The 22,157-nt window shown below is 57.1% G+C and overlaps 1 protein-coding gene across 1 annotated transcript; it reads right to left on the reverse strand.

Annotated features, from left to right (window-relative positions):
- Positions 1-325: 325 nt before the first annotated feature.
- On the reverse strand, positions 326-15,506 carry EXOC3L2 (exocyst complex component 3 like 2). The gene is made up of 10 exons (XM_032325966.1): positions 15,271-15,506; positions 12,925-13,036; positions 11,708-11,809; positions 11,503-11,603; positions 11,167-11,277; positions 9,350-9,485; positions 6,191-6,313; positions 5,530-5,685; positions 4,561-4,682; positions 326-2,361 (listed from the first exon to the last, which is right to left on the reverse strand). Exons 1-10 carry the CDS (start codon positions 15,447-15,449, stop codon positions 2,073-2,075), a joined length of 1,431 nt encoding a protein of 476 aa, XP_032181857.1. The 5' UTR covers positions 15,450-15,506; the 3' UTR covers positions 326-2,072.
- Positions 15,507-22,157: the final 6,651 nt, after the last annotated feature.

Below are 22,157 nucleotides of genomic sequence, written 5' to 3' on the forward strand. Positions count from 1 at the left end.
TGCGCTGGGTGTTGAGGTTACTTAAACAGATAAATCTTTTTTTTTTTTTTTTAAGATTTTATTTATTTAGTTGACACAGAGAGAGAGATCATGAGTAGGCAGACAGAGAGAGAAGAGGAAGCAGGCTCCCCGCTGAGCAGAGAGCCCGATGTGGGGCTCGATCCCAGGACTCTGGGATCACGACCCGAGCCGAAGGCAGAGGCTTTAACCCACTGAGCCACCCAGACGCCCCCAGATAAATCTTTTTTAAAAATGTGTTAAGAGGGCAGATCTCACATTAAGTGTTCTTTTTTTAAAAAATATTTTATTTATTTTAGAGGTGGGGGAGCACGAGCATAAGTGGGAGGGGTAGAGAAAGAGAAAAATCTCAGCCGACCTGATGTGAATCGCAGCACTTAACCCACTGTGCCGTCCAGGCGTTCGTCCCATACTAAGTGTCCTTAACACACACACACACACACACACACACACACACACGTATTCTATGATCCCACTTACATGAAATGTCCAAAATAGACAAATCTACAAAGACAAAAAGTGGACCAGTGATCACCAGGGCCTGAGGGGGTTGGGCGGCTAAGGGGTACAGGGTTTTTTTGGCAGGGATGCTGACACTGTTCTTAACATTGACCGTGATGATGCTTGTACAACTCGGCGAATATACCGAGAGCAACTGAATCGAACCTTCAAAGGGATGAATGGTCTGTCATGCAGACCCTGTCTCCATAAAGCTGTTTGTAAATGGGGGACCCACATCTGGGAAGAACACTGCCGCACGGAGGTCCACAGGTCCTTTGTGAAATGCCTACAAGACCGCAACCCGTCGTTCATTCTGCCTCTTCTCTGTTGTGCATCAGTGACATTGAAGGTGTCCTCTTAGCGGTGGAAGTGAGAAGGGGGGACCCTGTGAATGGCTCACCTTGGCCCTGGAGAAAGAGAGGTTAAGAGCTTCCCCAGAGAGGGGCAGCTTCCTGCCCAAAGTCACACAGCCCAGAGGCTCCAAGTGTCCTGAGTCCCCACCTTCCTAAGTTCACATGTGGGTGAGGTTGCAACCCCAGTCCCAGAGCTGACCGCTGGCTGCCTCCTCCTTCCCACTTCTCAGGGAAACACACACACACACATACACACACACACACCCCCAGGAAGCATCCATCATAGGCTGTCCAACCAGGCCGGAGGGGTAGGGGTCATCGGGGAGGTGACCTCAAGGTCTCCGTGGGGACCAGAATCCGGCGGGGCTGTGGGTGAGAGGCTGGAATTTTTCCCACCCTGAGATTTTCCTGCATCAACCCAGGAGGGCGCCCTGGATGCCGCCGGCCCTGCCCCCAACCTCCTTCCTCTCTTGACACAGCTTCCCGGCTAAGGATGGATGGAGGGGGGTGGGGTGTGCCAAGGAGGAACCACCAAGCCCAGAAACCAGGGAGAGGCACTTCGGGATTGACAAAGTGTGGGACCCTGGCCGAGCGTGGCTGAGGGCCTGCCTGGGAGTCCCGCGCCTGGGGGCCTCGGAGGGTAAAGGCGATGAACTTGCCCGCTTCTGGCCCGCGGGGCCTCCCTCAGCCTCCACTGCCCTGCCCAGGAGTTGGACCCCAGCCCAGCCTCGGGCGTGTGAGAAGCCCTTGGCCCTGGGCCCTGCCCCCGGTCCTTCCTCCCCCACACACTGGGGACTCAGCCCTTCCTTGTGTTAAATAGAAACCTCTTTATTCTAAGTATCGTACATTCCTTAATATGTTGGGCCGGGGCCAGACCTTGAGGTGAGGGGAAAGGGGGGGGCCTGGGATACTTCTGTAGAGCCTTCCAAAACGCCTGCCACCGCACACTGGGCCGGGAGCTGGTGCTGGGAACGAGCTTCGTGGCCTTGGGAAAGTCCTTGCTCCCTCCGGCCTGTTTCTCTTCTATCTGGGGGGTTTAGGGGTGGCCAAGACCTCTGAGGACCTTTCCATTCCCCCCACACCGGGGCGGGAGTGGGGCAGTCTGTGGTCTCAGGCAGGGAGTCAAGAGGGAGCCCGTACTGGAGGACAGTTTGTCAGCAGCAAAGATGGGGGGCACTGAGGTGGAGGGCTGGGAGAGTCTCAGCGTTGGGTAGGGGGCCGTGACGGAGACAGAGGCCGAGGTCGGGGCAGACAGGCCAAACCAGGCCTGGCCACCCGGGAGAGGGGAAGGCGGCCCAGGAAGAGAGGGAGGCCGAGGCAGAAAGGTGGGCGGGGCACGGAGATGTCTGAGAAGAAGGCACGGTCCCGAGGGGGTGACAGGGCTCCCCCCTCAGACAGTTCCAGGTCCCGGGCCACGGCCAGGATCTCCTGGCGGGCTGCTGTGTTGTGCAAGCCCCGGATGTCGAGGAGGGCTGCCACGTGCTTCCGCCTGGGGGGAGAGAGGAAGGGACAGGTGCATGGGGTTCTCCGTGCCAGACGCACACAGCCCCCCTGTGAACCTCATCAGGCCCCCATCTGTCCCAGAGCCTGCCTTAGCTCTGGAGCCCCTTTAAAGCCCCCTTCCGGCTCCTTTCCCCATACCAGCAGCCCCTCCCCCCCCACCTTCCCCTATCCCAACCCCTAGTCCCTCCCCATTTCTAGTCCTCCCAGACCCTCCTCCTAGCAGCACAGCCCCCAGAGCGTCGCTAACCAGACATTTCCAAATCCTTCCACTCATTACTGGCTCCAGAACCCTGTCCTCTACACCCAGCACAGGTGGCTTCCTAAGCACCTGGTCTTAGCTCCCGGTTAGCCTTCGGTCTGCAGCCCCAACTCCGCGCACACAGCTTCTGGGCTTCCTTCTGGCCCCTTCACACCTGCTTAAGCTCTGGAGTCAGCAACACCCCCCACTTCATCTTCACTCGCACCTCCAACAGCCACCCATCGCCACTCAGATGCTGTGCAGGAAGGCTCGCCCACATTTCCATCGAACCTTCCTCTCCCCTCTCCCCACTCCCCAGGCCAGGTCTGGAAGCTTCTCCACCACAGCAGTTCCAGAGCCCGTATCCAAACCCGACCTCAACTCTCTCAACCCAGAGCCCATCCATGACAGCACCTTCGTTCCCGTGGGACACGCACGTCACCCTCCCACCCCATCCCCAGAATCGTGCTCAACCAAAGTTCCACTCCAGAACTCCAATTAACCTTGGGGGGGCGGGGGCGTCACCTCAAACAGAAACTCTGTCTCAAAACTCTGTTTTCCAACCCTTGCCCTTAAATCTGACACAGCGGAGCCTTCCCTTCACCCCCATCTCCGCAACAGATCGTGGGTCCAGCACCCCAGGACCCTCAACCACATTTTGACTCAAGAGCCTGAACCCAACAGTCATTTCCAGAACTTCCATTTCAGAAAGAGCCCCGGGGCCCTCACTACCCTACTTCAAACGCAGCTCAGGCTCTTCATGTCCCCACATCCCTGGTTTGGAATCACCTCGGCTCCAAAATGTACTCATCCAAAAATGGGGCTCAAGAGCCTTCCGGCTCAGACAGGAAGCTTGAGAGCTTTCAGACTGAGCTTTGCGTTCAAGTGCAGATTCCAAGTCAGAAACCCCAATCCAGGAGAAAGGCTGGGACTCCCACCACCCCCAAAGACTTCAGGGCTTTGTGACTCCCCAAGGACAAAGAGCCCCACAGCCCAGAGCCAGAACTGTCCATCTGGCTTCACTTCCAGAATCCTCGTCTCCTCAACCCAGAAGCCTAAACCCCGCTGGGGCCTCACTCCCTGGCGGAGTGGGGTTTTGTCTCTGCAAAAGCACAGTGTCCTCCAGCCTGAGGAGTCCTACAGGACTGTCACCACTACCTGCCTTGGCGGGGGGGTGGGGGAGGTGGGGGTGGAGACAGTGATCAGGTGGGTGCAATCAGCTGGAGCCAGCCTGCCACCGGGGCTCAAGTCCCAGCTTGGCCACTGGCCAGCTGTGGCATTTGGGGTAATCTGCTTAATTCCCGCCTGCCTCAGAGGATGCTAAGCACTTGGAACAGTGCTGCCTTTTACTTGCATATTATTTTCTAAAATAACTTCCTTAGGTCCAACAGAAGGACTCAAGAAACCAGCATTGGTCTTGGTCCTGCTGTCCGGGTGGATAATGCGGGCAATGCTGGTGTTGACTGAGGATGGAGAAGTCCCCCAGCAATCCTGGGAGAAGAGTGCTGTTATCCCCCCTGGGAGAGGCTCCGCGAGGGGAGGGTCCCAGGGAGAGGATATGGTCCACCAGGATCTGAGCGGCGCCTGCCGCTGTCCCAGTGCGTGTGCGCCCCGCTTGCCTGTGCGTGTCCCCGTGTCCCCCGTGGCTCCCTGGCTGGGCCGGCCCTTCCTGCCGCCGGCGGCCCTGCGCCCCCCTGCCCTGGGCTTCCTGTGACTGCCTGTTTGTTTGCGAGCCCTGGTGGCGGCGGCGGCAGGAGAAGGAGGGAAATAGTATTAATAATGGCCCGGTTGCAGCAGGAAACGGCCGTCAGACACGCTCGCCGCCTCCCTCCCTCGCCCAAGAGCAGGAAACGCCAGGACGGATGCCAAAGCCGGGAGTCCTCGGCCTGGCGGCGGCGCGGGCAACAAGGGGCCAGGCCGGCGCGGTGGGGGGTGGGGGGCTCTCACCTGATGTCTGGGTAGTCCCGGACCAGCACCCCCACCTCCACCTGGATGCTGGGCGTGTCTTCCAGCTGCAGGACTTCGGCCAAATGGGGCACCACGGCGTCCAGCCACGAGGCCTGGGACTCCTACAGGGGAAGGCCCCAGACTCACACTCTGGCCCCAGGTCCCCCTTCACATAAACCGCACCCCTCCTGGCCTCTGTTCTCTCCGTAAAGCCAGGCAGAGGACAAGCTGTGATCAGAGGTTTGGAAGGACCTGGAAGCTATGGAAATGTGGAGGCAAATCCAGTCTAAACGTATCTATTCCCAGTTTTGCGGATCACGGGGGGCTCGGGACATCTCTCCAAACCTAGTACCTAGTGGTCGTATTCAAAAGGTGACCCTTAGGGGTAACTGGGTTCCTTGTGTGAGAGGTCTCCCTCCCTGCCTTCTCCATAAAATGATGCACCCCCCCCCCCGCGATTCCACCCCCCCCCCCCCCCCCCCGCCCCGCGATTCCAAGTACTGCAGACTAGAAAGTCCTGGAAATGCGGATGAAGGAAGCGCTTCCGGTCCTGCTGATTACAACTGGCTGCAAATAAGAGTGGGTCGTTTTAAATTCTTGAATCGGAAACGCCAGAATCTTGAGTTTCTGTTGGTGTTTAGCATCTCTGTGTGCTCAGAACAGCCCCTGTTTTAGGGAATGCGAGCTCCGTGCCAGGTAGGGTCCTAAGCACTTAGCAGGACCGAACTGACGGAATCCCCAGCCCCAGGCACAGGGGACACAATGCCGGTTTGCGCCCGGGGGGCCAGCTCTCCCTCCGGAGCAAGCCAAGTTTTAGGCGTGCAGGGCCAGGATCAAAGTGTCACTGGGGACTGAAAGTTGGGTGTAAGGCCTTTTTCTAAGCCCCCGCCCCAACTCTCGGGCCCGGGGGTTCTCGCGAGCCCAGGTTTAGCGTGGTTTCGGAGCCCCCCGCCCCGGGGCCGCACTGACCAGCCGCCGGAACAGCCGCTGCAGCTGCGCCGCGTCCTCCCGGAGCCTCCCGGCCACGCGGCTGCGGGTCCGCGCCGAGCGGCAGCGCAAGCGCCCGCGGAGCAGGGGCCGCACGTACTCCACCAGCGCGCGCCGGTGCAGCTCGGCCACCAGCGCCTGCGGACCGAGGGAGACGCGAGGTCTGGTTAGCCGCCGGTGACGCCCTCCCGGCTCGCCTCCCGCCGTGCGCCCACCCCGGGCACCGCGCGGGAAACCTCCCCTGCTTCCAGGGAGTCGCGCCCCCTCGTCGTCCCCAGGCCTTCCCTCCCACACCAGCCCTCCCGACTCCCAACGGGTGACCACTGTCCTGCTGGATGATACCTTCCTCTGCCCCCTAACCGGCTCGCCGACACACCCTGCCGACTCCCAAAGGATGTCCCGTCCCAGCCCTCTCCCCAGTCTCAGGAGTTCTACCTCCCAGGGGGCCCAGCTCTGTGCTAGCCGTACCCTAGGCCCCAGCACCCCCGCACCTGCCTCCCGGCAGACCCCGCGCAGAGCGCCGCCTATCGCACCCGGAGAGAGCTAGCTGCTCGGTGCCTCGAAGGGGTCTCCCCCTGCGGAGCGCCCGGGCTCCCCACTCTCACGCCCAGCCCTCCCCCCGCCCCGCCACAAACCCGCACACCTGGTAGGGCTCGTCCTGCATCCTGCGCAGTGCCAGGGCCTGAGCGCCCAGCGTGCCCACGATGCCATCCAGGGCCTCCGGGCTGTTCAGCCACTTCCTGCGCATCAGCTTGTTGAAGTAGGGCTGGGGGGGAGAGTATGGGGGGGATGGTTTTAGCTTTCCTCCCTTCCACCCTCTTTCTCCACTTAGCAGCTCCACAGAGGAGAGCTGGACTTGCAGGGCTGTGCTGTGCCCTTCCGGGGCGCGCGGTCCGGGAAGGGAAACAGACCATTCCCTAAAGATGGACCCAGAGCGGTCAGGGCCTGGACAAGGGAATCCAGGAGTTTAGGAAGCCCAGAGCGGGTGCCTGAGTCAACGCTGAGTCAAGGAGGGCTTCCTGGAGGAGGGGACACCAGAGCTGATCCCAGAGGATGGTGGTAGTTAGCCAGGTGTGGGCTGTGCGAGGGAGTGGCTCCATCAGCGGGAAGAGCCAGTGTGAAGGCTGCTGGGATGTCAGATGGGTTTTCAGGTTAGAGGATCAGAAAGAGGGTCAGTGTGGCTGGCAAGACCATTTATATAATTTGAGGGTCCCAGTGCAAAATGAAAACAGAAGGCCCTTATTCAAAATTACTAATAACTTCAAGACAGCAAGGGCATGGTGGCACACCAAGCTCGGGCTCTTCCAAGAAGGGGTCCTGTATACCTGCTTGGTTTCACAGACGCCTGAAGCTGGAACAGGGGACAGGGAGATGGGGCTAAGCTGGGGGGGGGGGGCTGGAGCACACAGGGCTGTAAGGAGCCCCGGCTTCCTCCTGAGGGCACTGGGGAGCCACTGCAGGTTGGGAACAGACAGAGAGGGCCAGGCTTATACATTAGGGAGATCTTGATGCTCCGAAGGGGTGGGGCTGAGGCAGAAATTGGCCGGGGGGGGGGGGCGGGGGGGCCGGGTAGGAGACAAAAGGGAGAAAGAAGTGAGTAACGGGTGAGGAGGGAAAGAACAACCCAGATAATAGATTTTTTAGGATTTCTGTTGGGGGAGAGAAGGGAAGCACTTGGACATGATCCAAGAGCTGGGACAGGCAGTGGGTCTGTCCCTGAGGTGGATCTGGGGGCAGTAGGGGAAGACGCTGCGGCCTAGGTGGACCCTGGGGAAGGTGAGGTGCTGGGGATATCCGGCTCGGCTCGGAGTCCATGGGGTCTGAAGCAAGTCCTATCCCACCTCGCACCCAGTTCCTGCTCTCCCATTCCCATGGTAACCCCGTAACCCGGCTGTCAGAACCTCCCAGGATGGGGCCTTTTGTAGAAAAGCAGGTGAATTAAATGAGCCAATGCTCTGGCTGCAGAGCCTGGCTCAAGGAGTGTCGCTCTTGCTACAAACCCTGTATTTTTAGGAAGAAAACAGCCAGTACCCATGGTCCAGGACCAAGCTAAGCACTCTATAGCCACGACCCCATTGCTTCCTCACAGCCACCCCCCGAGAAGCCTGGAATTCCCGTGCCCATTCTCCAGATGAGCAAACAGAAACCCCAAGAGGACAGGACTCCCCAAGGAGTAACTTGCCCCAGGTCCCCCTATTTGGAAGCAGCCCAGCCAGGCTGGGAACAAAGACTGTACCCACTGCCCAGCATCCCCATAATCCCCCCCCCACCCGCTTGCTCATGTTCACACACACACCTACCCATGTAGTCATTCAACAAACACTCTGAGCCCTATATATGGGTCAGCCATGGGTGGGTGGCTGGGGACACATGGAGAAAAACGCTTGGGGAACACAGCACAGAATAAGACAAACAAAACTCCAAGCATTTGATCATCGTGAGCAGGTCAGGGGACTATAAATACTCACCTGGTATTTGCTATTAATGTATATTAATATACACATTATATATAATGATATTAATATATCATATACATATATCAAATATATATATTATAACATATATATGTAACATACTTTTTATATGATATATTTATTTGCTGACCCTAAGGAAGTATGTTCCCTGTGTTAGGTATGAACGCTGCACTGTGGTTATGTTCATTTTAAAAAGGACTTCTTATCTTTTGGAGATGCAGGCTGAAGTGTTGATGGATGATGGCAGGATGTAGGGGATCTGGGGGGGGGGGTGCTGTGGGGGGTGGAGGAAAGGTGAAACCAGATTGGCCAGGCGTGGATAACTGGCTGGAGCTCGTCTGCCAAGAGGCCATTCTGTCATTCTGCCTACTTTGGTGTATGTTTGAAATTTTCCATAATAAAAAGTTATTTTAGAAACATTCCAACAAACCCTGCCCTTGAGAAGCTAACATTCCGGTGGGAGGAGCTGGTTGGGGGAGGGGGGAAAAAAGAAAAAAAAAAAAGCAAAGGCCATTGCAGAGTGCAGGTGGCCCTAAGTGCGTGGAGAAAAACACAGCAGGGAGGGCGGAAGGGAGTCTCCTCTCAGGACGGTCTGAGGACGTCTGATCTGAGTCAAGGCTTGAAAGAGGGGAAAGGGGGAGCTATGTGGCTACAGGGGGGAGGGGGAAGAGGGGCCCAAACTGAGAGATGAGCGAGTGCAGAGGTGCTGGACGGGGTCTGTCGTGTGAAGGAACAGGGAGGGGTAAGTGAGGAGGCAGGTGGGATGAGGTGAGGTCAGGGAGGGAAGGGTCAGACCGTCCAGGGACTTGGGCTCCCCCCCCACCACCACCCGCAAGGACTTTGGCTCTTGTTCTGAGTGAGATGAGATGTACGACATGTGGGTTGAGCGTGCATTACAACAAGCACACACACAACCCTGTCTCGTTCCCAGGTACTCCCCCCTCCCTCCCCGAACACGCTCACCCACCTCCCACCGGACCCTAGCTTCCTCTGGGCACATGCAGGAGCCGGAGGTAAAAAGGGCTCCCGGTCTAGGAGAGGCTGGGCAGGGATCTGGGGGGCCTCAGTGGGGAGGGGCTCCACCCAGTCCCCAAGGGCCCTTCTGCCGGTGGCTCTCCATCCTCCCCTTGACCATATCCTCCCCTCTCTTCCTTCCTGCACCCCCCTTTGCCCCCCCAAATAACCCAAATAGGCCATCACCCTCTGCCCCCCTGCCCCCCTGCCTGCTTCCTGAACACTGAGTCATAGCCTAAAATGAACTGCAGGTTGGCGGGGTGCCCCTGTCCTAACACCCCCACTCCATCCCACCAGCGCCCTGCCTCACTCACCTGCAGCTCCTGGAACAGCAGGTCAGCCAGGACTCGGTGGCAGAGTCGGGTCACACGGTCCAGCGCACTGGCTGCCGCTTCCCGGGCCGGCTCACTTTCGGGGGGCCCCACCCGGGCCAGGCGCTCTGCCAGAGCCCTGTGGGGATCAGAGGAGCCAAAAGTCAGAGACTGCCAATATTCAGCTCAACTGCCTGGACCCCTCTTCCGGCTTCAATGGACTCTATTTCGTTGGCATAGGGGTGACAGGTCAGATGGGGGACCTGGGGGAAGTCAGGGGTTCTGGGGAGAGTCTGGAGGCTAAGCAACAGCAGGGTATGTCTGGGAGGCTGGGGGAGGTGTGTGGAAGCCCCACGGAATGGGACTCGAAACATTTCTCTTTTTTGAAATTTTTTAAAAATTAATTTATTTGACAGAGAAATCACAAGTAGGCAGAAGTAGGCAGAGAGGCAGGCAGATAGAGAGGGAGAAGCAGGTTCCCTGCTAAGCAGAGAGCCCGATGTGGGGCTCGATCCCAGGACGCTGGGATCATGACCTGAGCTGAAGACAGAGGCTTAACCCACTGAGCCACCCAGGTGCCCCATTGAAACGTTTCTAATTCTAAAACCCTACCCTTCCCATTTCTCTCTCTCTTTTTTTAAAAAAGATATTATTTATTTATTTGACATAGAGAAAGAGATCACAAGTAGGCAGAGAGGCAGGCAAAGAGAGAGGAGGAAGCAGGCTCCCGGCTGAGCAGAGAGCCCGATGTGGGGCTGGATCTCAGGACCCTGAGATCATGACCTGAGCTGAAGGCAGAGGCTTAACCTACTGAGCCACCCAAGCGCCCACCTTCTCATTTCTCTTAATGATAATCCTCCATCCCTGAAAGGACAGTAAGCTGGTCTGAGGGCAATTTGGCATTTTCTTTCCAAAATCCCAGCGGGCCCCCTTCTGGGTATGGGTCCCTGAGAGTCCCCACGTTTTTGGGAATTGACAAGTGAGACAGGTTTTTCCTCTGCCAAAGGGTGAAACCGACTGTCCATTCACTGGGGACAGTAGATATGTGCTGTATGTAAACAGTGGAGCACAGTTCAGGTTTTACAAGGAAATAAATGTGGGAACTCCACATGCTAACGGGAAAGTCTCCAGCCTGTTAAGGGGAAAGGCACAAAATGTGTTCAGTAGTCTGCCATTTGTGGAGTTCTTTTTTAAAGGAAAAGGAATACTATGTATGCACACAGTGAAATATATTTACCTGTGTATATATATGGAATGTGCATATGAAATATAAAATATGTATATGAATGTGCAGATATGCATATGCATGAAGTATGCAAATGTATGCATACACTTACTTACACATATTTACAGGTAAATATATCAAAAACCCCAGCAAAGATATGGCAGACCCTAGCAATAAGGATGGTGGGGAGCGTGTAGGAGGGAGGCTTTGCACTGTATGCCCTATTGTAGCTCCAATTTTGAACCATGGAAATGCATTACCGATTTCTCAAGTGCACGAAAAATAAGTTAATAAAAAAGGAGAATAAGATAAAAAGGCAAAAAAAAAATCTGTAATTCCTAGAGTGTTTGAGTCTGGCTTCTTCTGGGTTCCTATAATTAGAACACTCCAATGTTCTGATCACTCCATAATTCTAGGGCTCTGTGATGCTCAGGTTCTTTCCAGGACTCCCTAGGGTTTTATGCTTCCAAGGTCCCATGTGCCTGTCGCTCTGGACCAGCTCTGGGATCCCTGCCTAGGAACTGGGCACCCCGGTTCAGCTGGTCGTGACCACTGACCCTCTCCCCTATTGCACACACACGCTGGGCGCTCTCACCTCAGTGGGGGCCCGCAATTGACCAGGGAGATGGTCCTGCTGATGTAAGTGTCAGGTAGCAGCTCACGAACTCCCGGATTTTCGTGGAATCGTTCCACCCGCTGCTGGAAGCTGGTGACAGAGAAGGGGAGGGCATGACAGATGGAGCACTGCTGGAGGAGGGTCTCTTGCTGGGCGCTCAGCCCGGCAAAGCCTGGGATCCTTCCTGATGTGCCCCTGCCAGTCCTGACTTGGTTCTCTTTCATATCTCCTCTCTCTGTTGGATCCTGGGTACTGATGCCACCCCCACCAGCCTTGCACCCCGGCACCGCCCCCCCGCACCAGGGCCCTCGGTACCTCTGCAGGAATTCTGCCAGCCCCCCCAGGCAGCAGTGGGCCATCCGCTCCCCAAACTCCTGGCTGATGCGGGGTGCTCGCTCCGTGTGCTCCTCTAGCAGCTGTGTGGTCCATGGTGAGGAGAAGGGGTGAGGAGGGGGGAGGTCCTGCTTTCCCATGGGGGCACTGTTCCCACTGATTCTCCTTCCTCTTCCCCACCCCCTACCTCGCACACATCCTGCGCCAAGCTGCTGGGCCGGTCCTCCCTGTTCCCCCAGTGCTCCTCATTCTCCTGCAGCACCCGAAGCAGGGCTGCTCGCGTCTGAGCCTGCAGTGGGAAGGTGGGGGGACAGGCAGGAGTCAGGGGCACCTGGGAGCCTCTCCCTCTTTTCCTCCCCCGCCCCAAGGTCCCCACACCTTAGCCCCAAGCATATCTCAGTTCTATTTGTGAGCTTGCAAAGATTAGGCTGAGGACGGAGGTTGGACCAGAAAACCTCCCCAGCCCTTTGCATCCCTACCCCCTGATTTGGAGCTTGGTATTAAGAGTCCATAGTTTTGGGGCACCTGGGTGGCTCCTTCAGTTAAACGGCTGCCTTCGGCTCAGGTTGTGATCCTGGGATCCCTGCATAGGGCTCCCTGCTCAGCGGAGAGCCTGCTTCTCCCTCTGCCCTCTCTCTCTTGTTCACCCTCTCTCTCTCTCTCAAATAAATAAATAAAATCTTAAATTAAAAAAAAAATAAAGTCTGGGGTTTTAAGCTTCCTTCATCTGATAGCCAGAGAGTCTGAGGGTCTATTCTCTTATTATTTGATGGTCCCTAAGGCTCTGCTCCCCAGCTTCTGCAAAACAATTTGTTCAAGAGTCAGATTCTGGTCTGGGATTCTAAGGTTTATGCATCTCTGATTCTCTGGTCCCATGTTCCCTGTTCCCTTCAGAGAATCTGAGAATGTAGTTATGTCAGTGTCTAAGATTCTAGGCTCGCAGGGTACAAAGGTTCGGACTCCTTTGGCTGAGGCAGGACTGGCAAATAGGTGGCCAGGCTGGGTGTTTTTGGCCGGACCATTCTGCCAACTGGTTATTAACCAGGCTGACTCTCTGCCCTGGCTGGGTGCAGAGATTGCGCTGATGCTCTCCTTCTGGGGGTCTTTGGGACTATGAGCCGAGCTTCTATGAGTGACACTTCCTCTAAGATTTGAAGTATCTCAATGTGTTGATACTTTATTGCTGCTCTATTATGCCTGGCTGGGTGTTTGGGTGAACAGAGCTGAAGCTGAGACGGAAGTGATCCGTGTGGGCTTACCTTTCAGTGTCTTTGGGGCAGAACTCAGAATCCACAAAGGGAAAAGGGAAATGGGAGTAGGGAAAGGAGGAGAGGAGGGGCCCCCAACCCCAGTACAACCCTTCCCTCCCTGCAGAGTGCCTCCTGCTCCGAAGTCCCCCAGTACCTTAACGTCTGTGACGCATTCGTCCTCCAAGCCCCGCAGGGTGCCGGGAGACAGAAGGGGCCCCAGCTCCCCATTCTCTAGGGCTACCAAGTCCACCAGCCCTAGGACCTCTCTGGGAGTGGGGGACAAGAGACAGGGAGGTCTGTGAGAGGGGAATCTGGGCAACTGAACCCCTCCACACCTAGTGTGCTTGTGACCCTGGGCCACTCCCTTCCTCTCTAGGGACCGGCTTTGCTCATCCCTCAAAGGAAGTCTTGGGAATGGTTGCTCCCCTGGCTCCAGTTCTCTGAGTCAGCTCCCTGATGAATGGTGTCCGGGCAAGACTTGCAGGGGTCAAGTCCAAGCTCGATGGTCTGGCACGCGAGATCTCAGCCATGATCAGCTTCAGCAGACAGAAGTTCCCTCCCACCTTCACTCCTTGTCCCCAGCACCTCACCCGGCCTTGGAGGTCTCCCTAGTCCAGGCCACACTCCTCACTCCTCAGCACACCCAACCTGTGTGGTACCATCCCTCTCCCTAGCCCCACCACCACCACCCATACACACCCCAAGCTTTGGCCCGTGGCATCTTCTCAGACAGAAATATTATCTTCCTACTCCCACCCTCCCATTCCAGGAAGCTCTCCAGACTCCCTGTCCTGCCTCCCTCTCTCATAGATGGTGTGAGAGTGTCCTTAACACATATTCCCAGCAGGGACCTAGGAAGTCAATGTCACTAGTGTTGCTTTCCCATTCTTCCAGTGACAACAGGATGACTTTGAGGAACCACCCACCCCACTCGCTTGCCGACATGTGGCTTGGGTGTGACCAGCTCCCCTTTCCCCAGACTGCGTAGGTGACCCAGTCATGGCTAATCATATTCCATGCCCTACCCACAAAAATGGGTAGGTTTTAGGATCCAAAAAGCCTCCACAGTTTGAAGATTCTAGGACTGGGAACATCAAAGGTGCTGAGGTTCTAAGTGTTAAGGTTATAGAATTCAAGGGACCAGGAGCGTTCCAGTCCTAACACTGGAAGGATCCACAGTGTCAAAGTTCTAGGCTCTAAAGAGGGGGTGGGGCCAAGCTTTAGGATTTGAAGTCTCATTGGTGCTAAGGTTCTAGGATTGAAAGTGTCAACGCTCGAGTTCTAAGACTGGAAGAATCAACAGGGCTAATGCCCTAGGATCTAAAGAGAGAGAGCCATGTAAGGGTTCTAGAATTCTGAGGGTCAACTATGCCAAGATTTTAGGAATGCTGGTGCTAAGGTTTTAGTATTTAAGAATCAGTGGTGTTAAAGTACTAGGACTGGAAGGTTTAATGGTATGAACATTCTAGGTTGAGAACCATCAACAGTGCTAAATTCTAAGACCAGAAGGGTGAACAGTACTGGGATTCTAATAGTATATATGTCAATGATGGGAAGGTTCTAGGCCTGGAGGGGTCGAAGCACTGAGCTTCTAGAACTGAATGGGCCACTGGTGTTAATAGAGTCCAAGTCTGGAAGACTGGGAGGTGTTAAGGTTCTAATACTGGAGGGGTCAATGGTCAATGTTGATAAGATTCTGGGAGTCTAACTGTCAGTGATGTGAAGGTTGTAGGGCTGGAAGTGTCCATGGTGCTAAGATTTTAAGAATGGAAAGATAACAATGCAAGCCTTCTAGAAGAAGAATCCACGATGCTTAGATTCTAGGACTGGAAAGGTGACCAGCGCTATGATTCCAAGGGTGGGAGTGTTGGGATGCTGAGCTCCTTGGACTGGATGTGTGGAGGTTTTAGAAGTAGAAGGACTGATATCGCTAAGGTTCTAGGGGGGAAGGGTGGACAGCGCCCAGATGCGCGGATTGTCAATGTTTCGGTGCAGAGGACTGGAAGGATCCCTGTGTTAAAGGATGCAGGAGTGCAATGATACTGAGTTCTAAGACAGGAAAGGTCCACAGTGCTAAGGTCCTAGGGGTGTAAGTGTCCACCATGCAAAGGTTCTAGATCTGGAAGGATCACCAGTGCCCCAATTCTAGGACTGGAAGCGGGGGGCGCGGGGCTACAAGTCCAAGGGCGGAAGTGGGGTTGAGGCTGAGGTCCGCGGGACAAAGGCTCTCAGACTACAGGGTGCAGAGGTTTTAGAACCGGAAGGCCCTATGTCGCTAAGGTTCTAGCACTGGGAGGGTGGACAGCGCTCGGAGGCGCGGATTGTCCATGTCACCCCTGCCGAGGACCAGGAGGGTCAACGGTTTTAGGATTCTATAGGACGGAAGAGTCAGCGGTTCCAAGGTCTTTGGCAAGTGAAGAGGCCAGGGCTGAGGGAGTGTGTGTTAGGGGGGCGGGGGGGTGGGTTCTGGGCGACCCTGGGGTGGCCGGCCCCGCCTCACCTGGGGTACACCTGGTTGTGCCAGTGCAGCAGCGCGTAGCGGTCGGTCAGCGGCAGCCTCCGGCGGGCGGCGGCCCCGAGCCACTCGGCTAGCGCGCCGTGGTAGCCGCGCAGGTAGACGCCGAAGGCGCCCAGGCCGGCGGGGTAGGCGGGCGCCAGGCGGCCCCGCACCACGCTCATGTCCTCCAGCAGCCGCGCCCGCAGCGCCTCCAGCTGCCCCGCCAGGCCCCCCGGCGCCCCGGGTGCCGCCGCCTCCAGGCGCTCCCGCGCCGCGCGCCCCACCGCCTCCGCCCAGCGGGCGCGCAGCTTGCGGGCGGCCCCAGGCCCCCGGCGCCCGTCGGCCGCCTCCTCCTGCAGCAGCACCTGGCCCAGCTGCGCCACGGCGCCCGCCCCGGCGCCCGCGCCCGGCCCGGGGCCCGCCAGCGTCTCGCGCACCAGCGCCCAGAGCTCGCGCTGCAGGGCCTCGTACAGCAGCGCCACGTCCCGCGCCCGGCGGCCCCCGCCCGTGCCCTCGGGCCCGGGCGGCCCGGGCGCGCCGCTGCCCCCCGACGACGCCAGCTCCTCGGCCTCCAGCTCCAAGATGTGCTCGTCCGCCCGCGCGAGCTCGCGCTGCTGAATCAGGCTCAGGATCTCCAGCACTGTGGGGGCAGAGCCGGAGGTCAGGGGGAGGGAAGCGGGCCGGCAGGCTGGGGGAGGAGGGGGTATGGGGAGGGGGAGATGACGAGCCTAGAAGGAAGTCCTGCGACGTTCCAGGAGAACGAGTTGAGGGAAGGGGGTCGGGAGAGGGAGACGGGGGTGGGGTGGGGTGGGGGGGGCAGGTTGAGGGAGGAAGGAGGGAGAGGGCCAGGACCTGCGGGAGAGGACAGGAGATGGTTAGGGATGGACAGAGGAGGGTGGGCGATGGGATAGGTGTCTGGATAAGGGAAGTAGGTCAAAGGACCAGAGTAGCATCAGGAGACTAAGGAGAGGATGGGAGGGGGAGGAGGATGGGGAGAAGTCTGGCCAGTTGGGGGTAGGGATTGAGGCAGAAGGGAGGGGGAGGGCAGAGGGTGTTGGTGAGTAGCTTATGATATAGGAAGGGGTCAGGATATTTGAGGGGCAAGGACAGGAAAAGGGCATCAGACCTAGAGGAAGGGATCTGGGCAATGGGAGGGCTGGGGGGAAGAGTCCGAGCCAGGTAGGGGGAGAGGGTGGAGAGAAGCAGTGGATGAGAAGGGCAGAGTGGAGGCTTGGAGGTGGGGAGAGGTTAGCAAGACCAGTGATGGGGTCTTCTGGGGGATGGGATAGCTGTGGGGGTGACCTGAGACTCCCCCAAAAGCCAGCCCCATGGGGTTGGGAGGCCTTTGAGTGAAGGCAAAGGGAGGGTCCCGGTGGCCCAGGGTTACCCCCGACACCTCCACCCCCCTCCACTTCCTCCCTGGCAGAAAAACTGTTTCCTGGCCAGCGCTATTTCTGCCCATCCGTTTCCAGAAGGCGGGGGCTCCAGTCACCCCCTCGTCACCTCCCTGAAGTGCCCTCCCAGTCCCCAGGGAGCCCGGGCTGAAATAGCCTCTTGCCAGGACCTAGAGGGTGCACAGAAAGGGCTCTCCTGAGGTCCCCAGTGCTGAGGCTGCTTGCCTGGGGGGAGGCCTGGGAGTGAGGATAGGGGCGAATGAAGGTGGGGGCGGAGCTAGGGTTGGGGGCCTCTGAGATGGGACCAAGATGGGACTGAGGGAAGGGATGAGGGTGAGGTTGGGGTGACATCTACAGAGGGGACAGGAAAGGAGTTGCGAATGACATCTGGGGTTTGAGGGGGTGTGGAGACGAGGGTGGATTTATATGATCATTGAGCAGGAAAAGAAGGTGGAAATGGATATGAGTTTGAAGATGAAATTTGGGCTTGAATTGGGACCAAGAACGTGTGGAGGTTGGGAATGGGAGGTTTGGATGGGGACTCCAGGTTGGGGTGGAGATGGGATTAAGAATGAAGGGGGAGGCCAGCTTGGGGTTGGGCTGAAGGTGGGTGCTGAGATGGGCCGAGGCTGGGGGTTGGGTGGGAGACTAAATCGGGGACCCTGTTGCAGCTGTAGGCAGGACAGCAACAGCCCGGCGGGCAGGCAGTTGTCCTGGCGTTGGGCATAGAGATGGTTAAAGATGGTGTTTGGACAAAGGGATGGGTTGGGGTAAGCACGAGGATGTGTCCCAAGGTGGAGATAGCTGATGGGGTTGGAATAAGTGTGGGGTGGAAACCAAAAGGGCATTGAAGAAGACACTGGGGGTACAAACAGGGGTGATGTCTTGAGTTGAACCGCATGCCCCCCCAACGAAGAAAAAAGATGTGTAAAGTCCTAACCCCCCACCCTGTACCTCCGAATGGGGACCTTATCTGGAGACAAGTTCTTTATAGAGGTGATCAAGTTAAAATGAGGTCATGGGGTGGCCTCCAAGCCAGTGTGACGGGTGTTCTTATACAAAGGGGAGATTTGGACACAGAGACAGATACACACAGAGGAGAGATGCTGTGAGGTCACAGCGAGAAGGCCCCCTGTCGACGAAGGAACGGGAGTGGGGTGATCACAAGCCAGGGAACCCCCAGGTTAGCTGGCAGAGCGTTAGGTGCAGGAAGAGGAAGGGCTCTCTTTTGAGTTTCTGAGCGTGTGTGGACCCACCGCAACACCTTGATTTCCGACTTCTAGCCCCCGGAACTGAGAGACTAGATCTCGACAGTTTCAGCCACCTGGTTTGTGGGACTTGCTTAATGCGGCGGCCCTGGGAACCCGAACACGGGCCTTGGGGGACGCAGTCGGCAGATGTGGTGGAAGGTAGGCACTAGGCATGGTGGTGAGTTTGAGATGAAGCTTGGAGATGAGTTGAGGTAGGGATGAAGTTGAAGGTGGAGGCTGAGGTTTGGGACTGGGATGGAGTTAGGGTTAGGATTCAGAGTGGGACGGAGAAGGAGAAGAGATTGGGGGTGAAGGAGGAGATTGAGGTGGGCGTGGGGGTCTGAGGCTAGGGTTGGGGGGGGTATGGTTTGGAGGTTAGGGAGGGGCAGAAGGTCAAGGTTGGAGATGGCCTGGAGGTTAAATTTGGAAGGGATTGGGAGGGGATGGGACCAAAGTTGGTGATTCGCTTATCACAGGACATGGGGGTGAGGTCGAAGCCGGTGGTGGGTAGTGAGTGGGATGGATTGGGGGTGGGTGTGGAGACAGAGCTGGAGCCTGGCTCGGTGATGGGGCTGGGGACTGCAGGGGGTGAACTGGTATCCTACTTGGGGGTGGGCAGAAGTTGGAGAAGTGAATGGAGATAGGGTCACAGGTGGAGGCCAGGTCTGAGCAGGGACTCCCGACTCACCTGACAGAGGCTCCTTCATCTTTGGGGGCTCGGGGACCTTGGGCGGGGGCTCAGGGGCCGCCTCGCCGGCGGGCACCACCCTCTCAGCCAGGGACGCACGACGGGGCTTGGGTCCGCGTCCCAGTCTCAGGAAGGCCAGTCTCCGGGCAGCCTCCCCAGCCGCCTCCTCGTCGCCCTGGGCTCGGGTCCCCTGAAGCCTGGCCAGGAGGCCAAAGTCTGCCGAGCTCCTGCGTATCCCTGGTGTCAGCATGCGGCCCAGGAAGGAGCGGGGCTGCCCATCTCCGGGGCTGCCTGCCCGCCGGCCAGGGGTCCAGCCCAGCCGGAAAGGGGCTAGGCCAGCCAGCTTCTCCAGGGTGGCGCGGCGGCGACAAGATGTTCCATTGGGCAGGGTCCCCAGCTCCCCAACCTCCTCTTCTTCCAATCCTGGAACTTCCTCAAAGGGGTTCCGAGAGGACCTCAGGGGCAGGGTCCCCGCCCGGGGCACCTTAGTGTCGGCCACCCCTAGATTCTTCAGGATGGGCATTTTGACAGGCGGGGACCTGGGGAAAACATAACAGACCCTCAGTGGGATTGACGGCAGTGGTGGGGTGTTGGTGATTGGTAATCCTGCCTCTGCGTGCGGAGCCTGGTCCGAGCACTTGCCGATCCCATGAGGTTGGTGCTATTATGATGCCCGTTCTGCAGATGACACCCAAGGTCCCACAGTGGCTCAGTGACTCAGCATTTGGACCCAGACCTATTGATTCTGGGGCTGGGGTTCTTTCCCCCCTACCCCAAGCACTGGCATTCAGACCCTTTCCCTGCCCGGAGGCTTCATCATCTTTGTGGACCCACCTACCCCATGAGGAAATAGACTTGGAGAGGGGAAGCATCTTTCCCAAACTGGCACAGCCCACGAAGGGCACAGGCTGCCTAGGGACTCAGGCTTCACCGTCTCCCCAGACGGCCAGTCACACACATGGGCACCCGCCTCGTCTTCCCTGTCCCACCAGCACCCCTGTCCGCTCTACCCCACCCTGTTCACTCCTTGAGGAAAACCTTCCTGGGAAATGTCCAGAACAGGCAAATCTGTAGAGCTAGAAAGGAGATGAGCATGAGTGGGGGCCAGGGGCTGGGGGAGGGGGGCTGGGGAGTGACTGCTTAATGGGTACAGGTTTCTTTTTCACAAGCGAAAAAGTTCCGGAGGTACACAGTAGTTGACAATATTGTGAATGCACCAGGTGCCCCTGAATTGTATGCTTTAAAGTGGTTCATATGGTGAATTTTATATTATGCATATTTTACTACCCTTCCCCCTGCCAAAAAAAGAAAATTACTAGGTATTCGCCGGGTGAAGGCAGTGGGGAAACAGTGGTGGCCAAGGCACAAGTTCTTCCCTCTTGGGGCTTGAAGTCTCCCAAGATCTGCTCATCCCACCTCCTAAGTCCCTCATCTCCAACCCTCTCCATGGCCCCTTGCCCCAGTCCAAGCACCCTCTGCCCTCTGGCTTCCCCACTTCCTCCCTGGTCTCCGGGCTCCTGTTCTGCCCCGCCTCAGCCCACCTTTGAGGTCCTTGTTAAAGCATAAACCTGCTCCCTAGCCTTCTCTTCACTTCGCATGGCTCCCCAGTGCCTGTGGGACAAAATTCAGCTGCCCTCACCTGCCAGCTGTGCCCTCACCAGTGCTCTCCCACATTCTCCTCCTCCTTGCTCCGGGCTCCTCCAGGTGTCAGCATTTGTGTAGATCCTTCTACAAGGAAACCTGTTCTCCCCGCTTTAGGACACAGCTCCAAAGCCCCCTTCTCCAGGAAGCCCTCCCTGATGCCCAGGCTGAGTCAAGTCAGCCCCCTCAGGATTTCTTCCATCCCAGCCCTGTCCAACCTGAGTCGTCACTGTCTGGGGATGAGTCTGTGTCCCCGAGACCGGACTGTGAAGCCTTGAGAGGACAGGGTCAGGCTGTCTCCGTCACTGCTGTGTCCCTAGCTCCCAGGGCTGGCGCTCAGGAAATGAATGGGTGCTAAACAGGAAATGAAGGAGGGAAGGACCTCATTCCTTGTGGGTGAGGAGGAGTCAAGCTGGAGAGATCAGTTAAGACCAGGCCATGCAAGGCCTCAAAGGGCCATGAGGAGGAACTTGGGCTATTTCCCAAGGACACTGGGGAGCCACGGAAGGGCACTTTTTAAAGTGATGAAATAGTTTAAATGTTCAGAAATCCAGAAAAATTTAAAAAACAAACACCCCTGTGCCTCCAATCCTAGCAGCATCTAATGCAAACATTTGCCCTATTTGGTTCAGGTTGACTCTTTTTTTTTTTTTTTAAAGAATCAAGCATTACAGATGCACCAAAGCCCTCCCACTCCCTCCCCTCCCCCTGAATTATCTAGCCCTCTCCCAAGGAAAGCACCATCCGGAATGTTAATCCCCATCCAAGCCGACTTTCACTCTATGCCTTGGCATAGTGTTTGTAGCCAGAAACAATGTATTGTTTCCAGTGGTCTCCGACTCTCTCTAAATGCAATCACACCATGCATATCCAGCAACTTGCTGTCTGAGAGCTGGTTTTTGGCTCACATGCCACATGCCGTGTGACATGGAGCCATGCCTCGCTCTGTGGCTCTAGTTGATGTCCCTGAAGTGTTGCGTACTGTTCCACTGCTGGGCGACAGCAAAGCCACATTGGCTCTTGGCTGTTCACACGTTGTCCTATCACCGGCACCAGACATGCAGGTTGTTTAGAACTGGGACAGGTTCTGAGCAGGTGAGGGACAGGGTCGGGATTGGGCGGGAATGTGCGTGGTGCGTGGAGCATCTGGAAGGGGGCCCTGAGTGGGCAGGGCTGTGAGCAAGAGCATCTCCTTTCCTGGTGAAGACCCCCTTCTTTCCTCCCTGACTTCAGCCTCCAGACCTCAGCTGTTGTTCCTCAAGCCTCTCTCCAGTCTCCATGGTCCCCTGTCCCCCAGGGAGGCAGTCACCATGGCAACCTTTGCCTGGAGCCCCCAGGGCTGTGGTCAATCGATGCTAGCACCCCCATACACACACGTAAGTGCATGCGCACACACACACACACACACACACACACACACACCACACGCCGTTTTCTCTTTCATTCTCCAAACAGGCTTCTCTGTGCTTCATCCCACAAATGGCTTCATTGTCCCCCAGCACTGCCTCTCTCATCCTCCCCAAAACCCCACCTTCCCCTCAAAATAGGGGGCTCCAACTTCTCTCTAACAGAATTCAACATTACCCAAACGGGGTTTTTCCACTCCACCACTGGCTGCTACATCCATCTCTGGACTGGATCCCATACCCCCAACCATCCCCAACATCCTCAGACCCCATCAGACCCCACTGCAGCACCTTCTGAAAAGCAGCCCCCTCGTCTTTCCCCTTCCTGGCTCCAACACCCGCCTCTGCAGACGGGCTCCGACATCCTGCCCCCTCCAGCCCCCTCATCTGCCTCCTGGTGCCCGGCCCCTGACTCACTTCCGAGGCATCCCTCAAGCCCCCAGCCTCCCGACCTCCCACAGGATGTCTTGGCCACCAGCTTCCCTCTCTGGGCTCCGGCTCCTCCCCTCCC

This window comes from Mustela erminea, chromosome 19 (assembly GCF_009829155.1).
Source record: "Mustela erminea isolate mMusErm1 chromosome 19, mMusErm1.Pri, whole genome shotgun sequence".
NCBI lineage: Eukaryota > Metazoa > Chordata > Mammalia > Carnivora > Mustelidae > Mustela > Mustela erminea.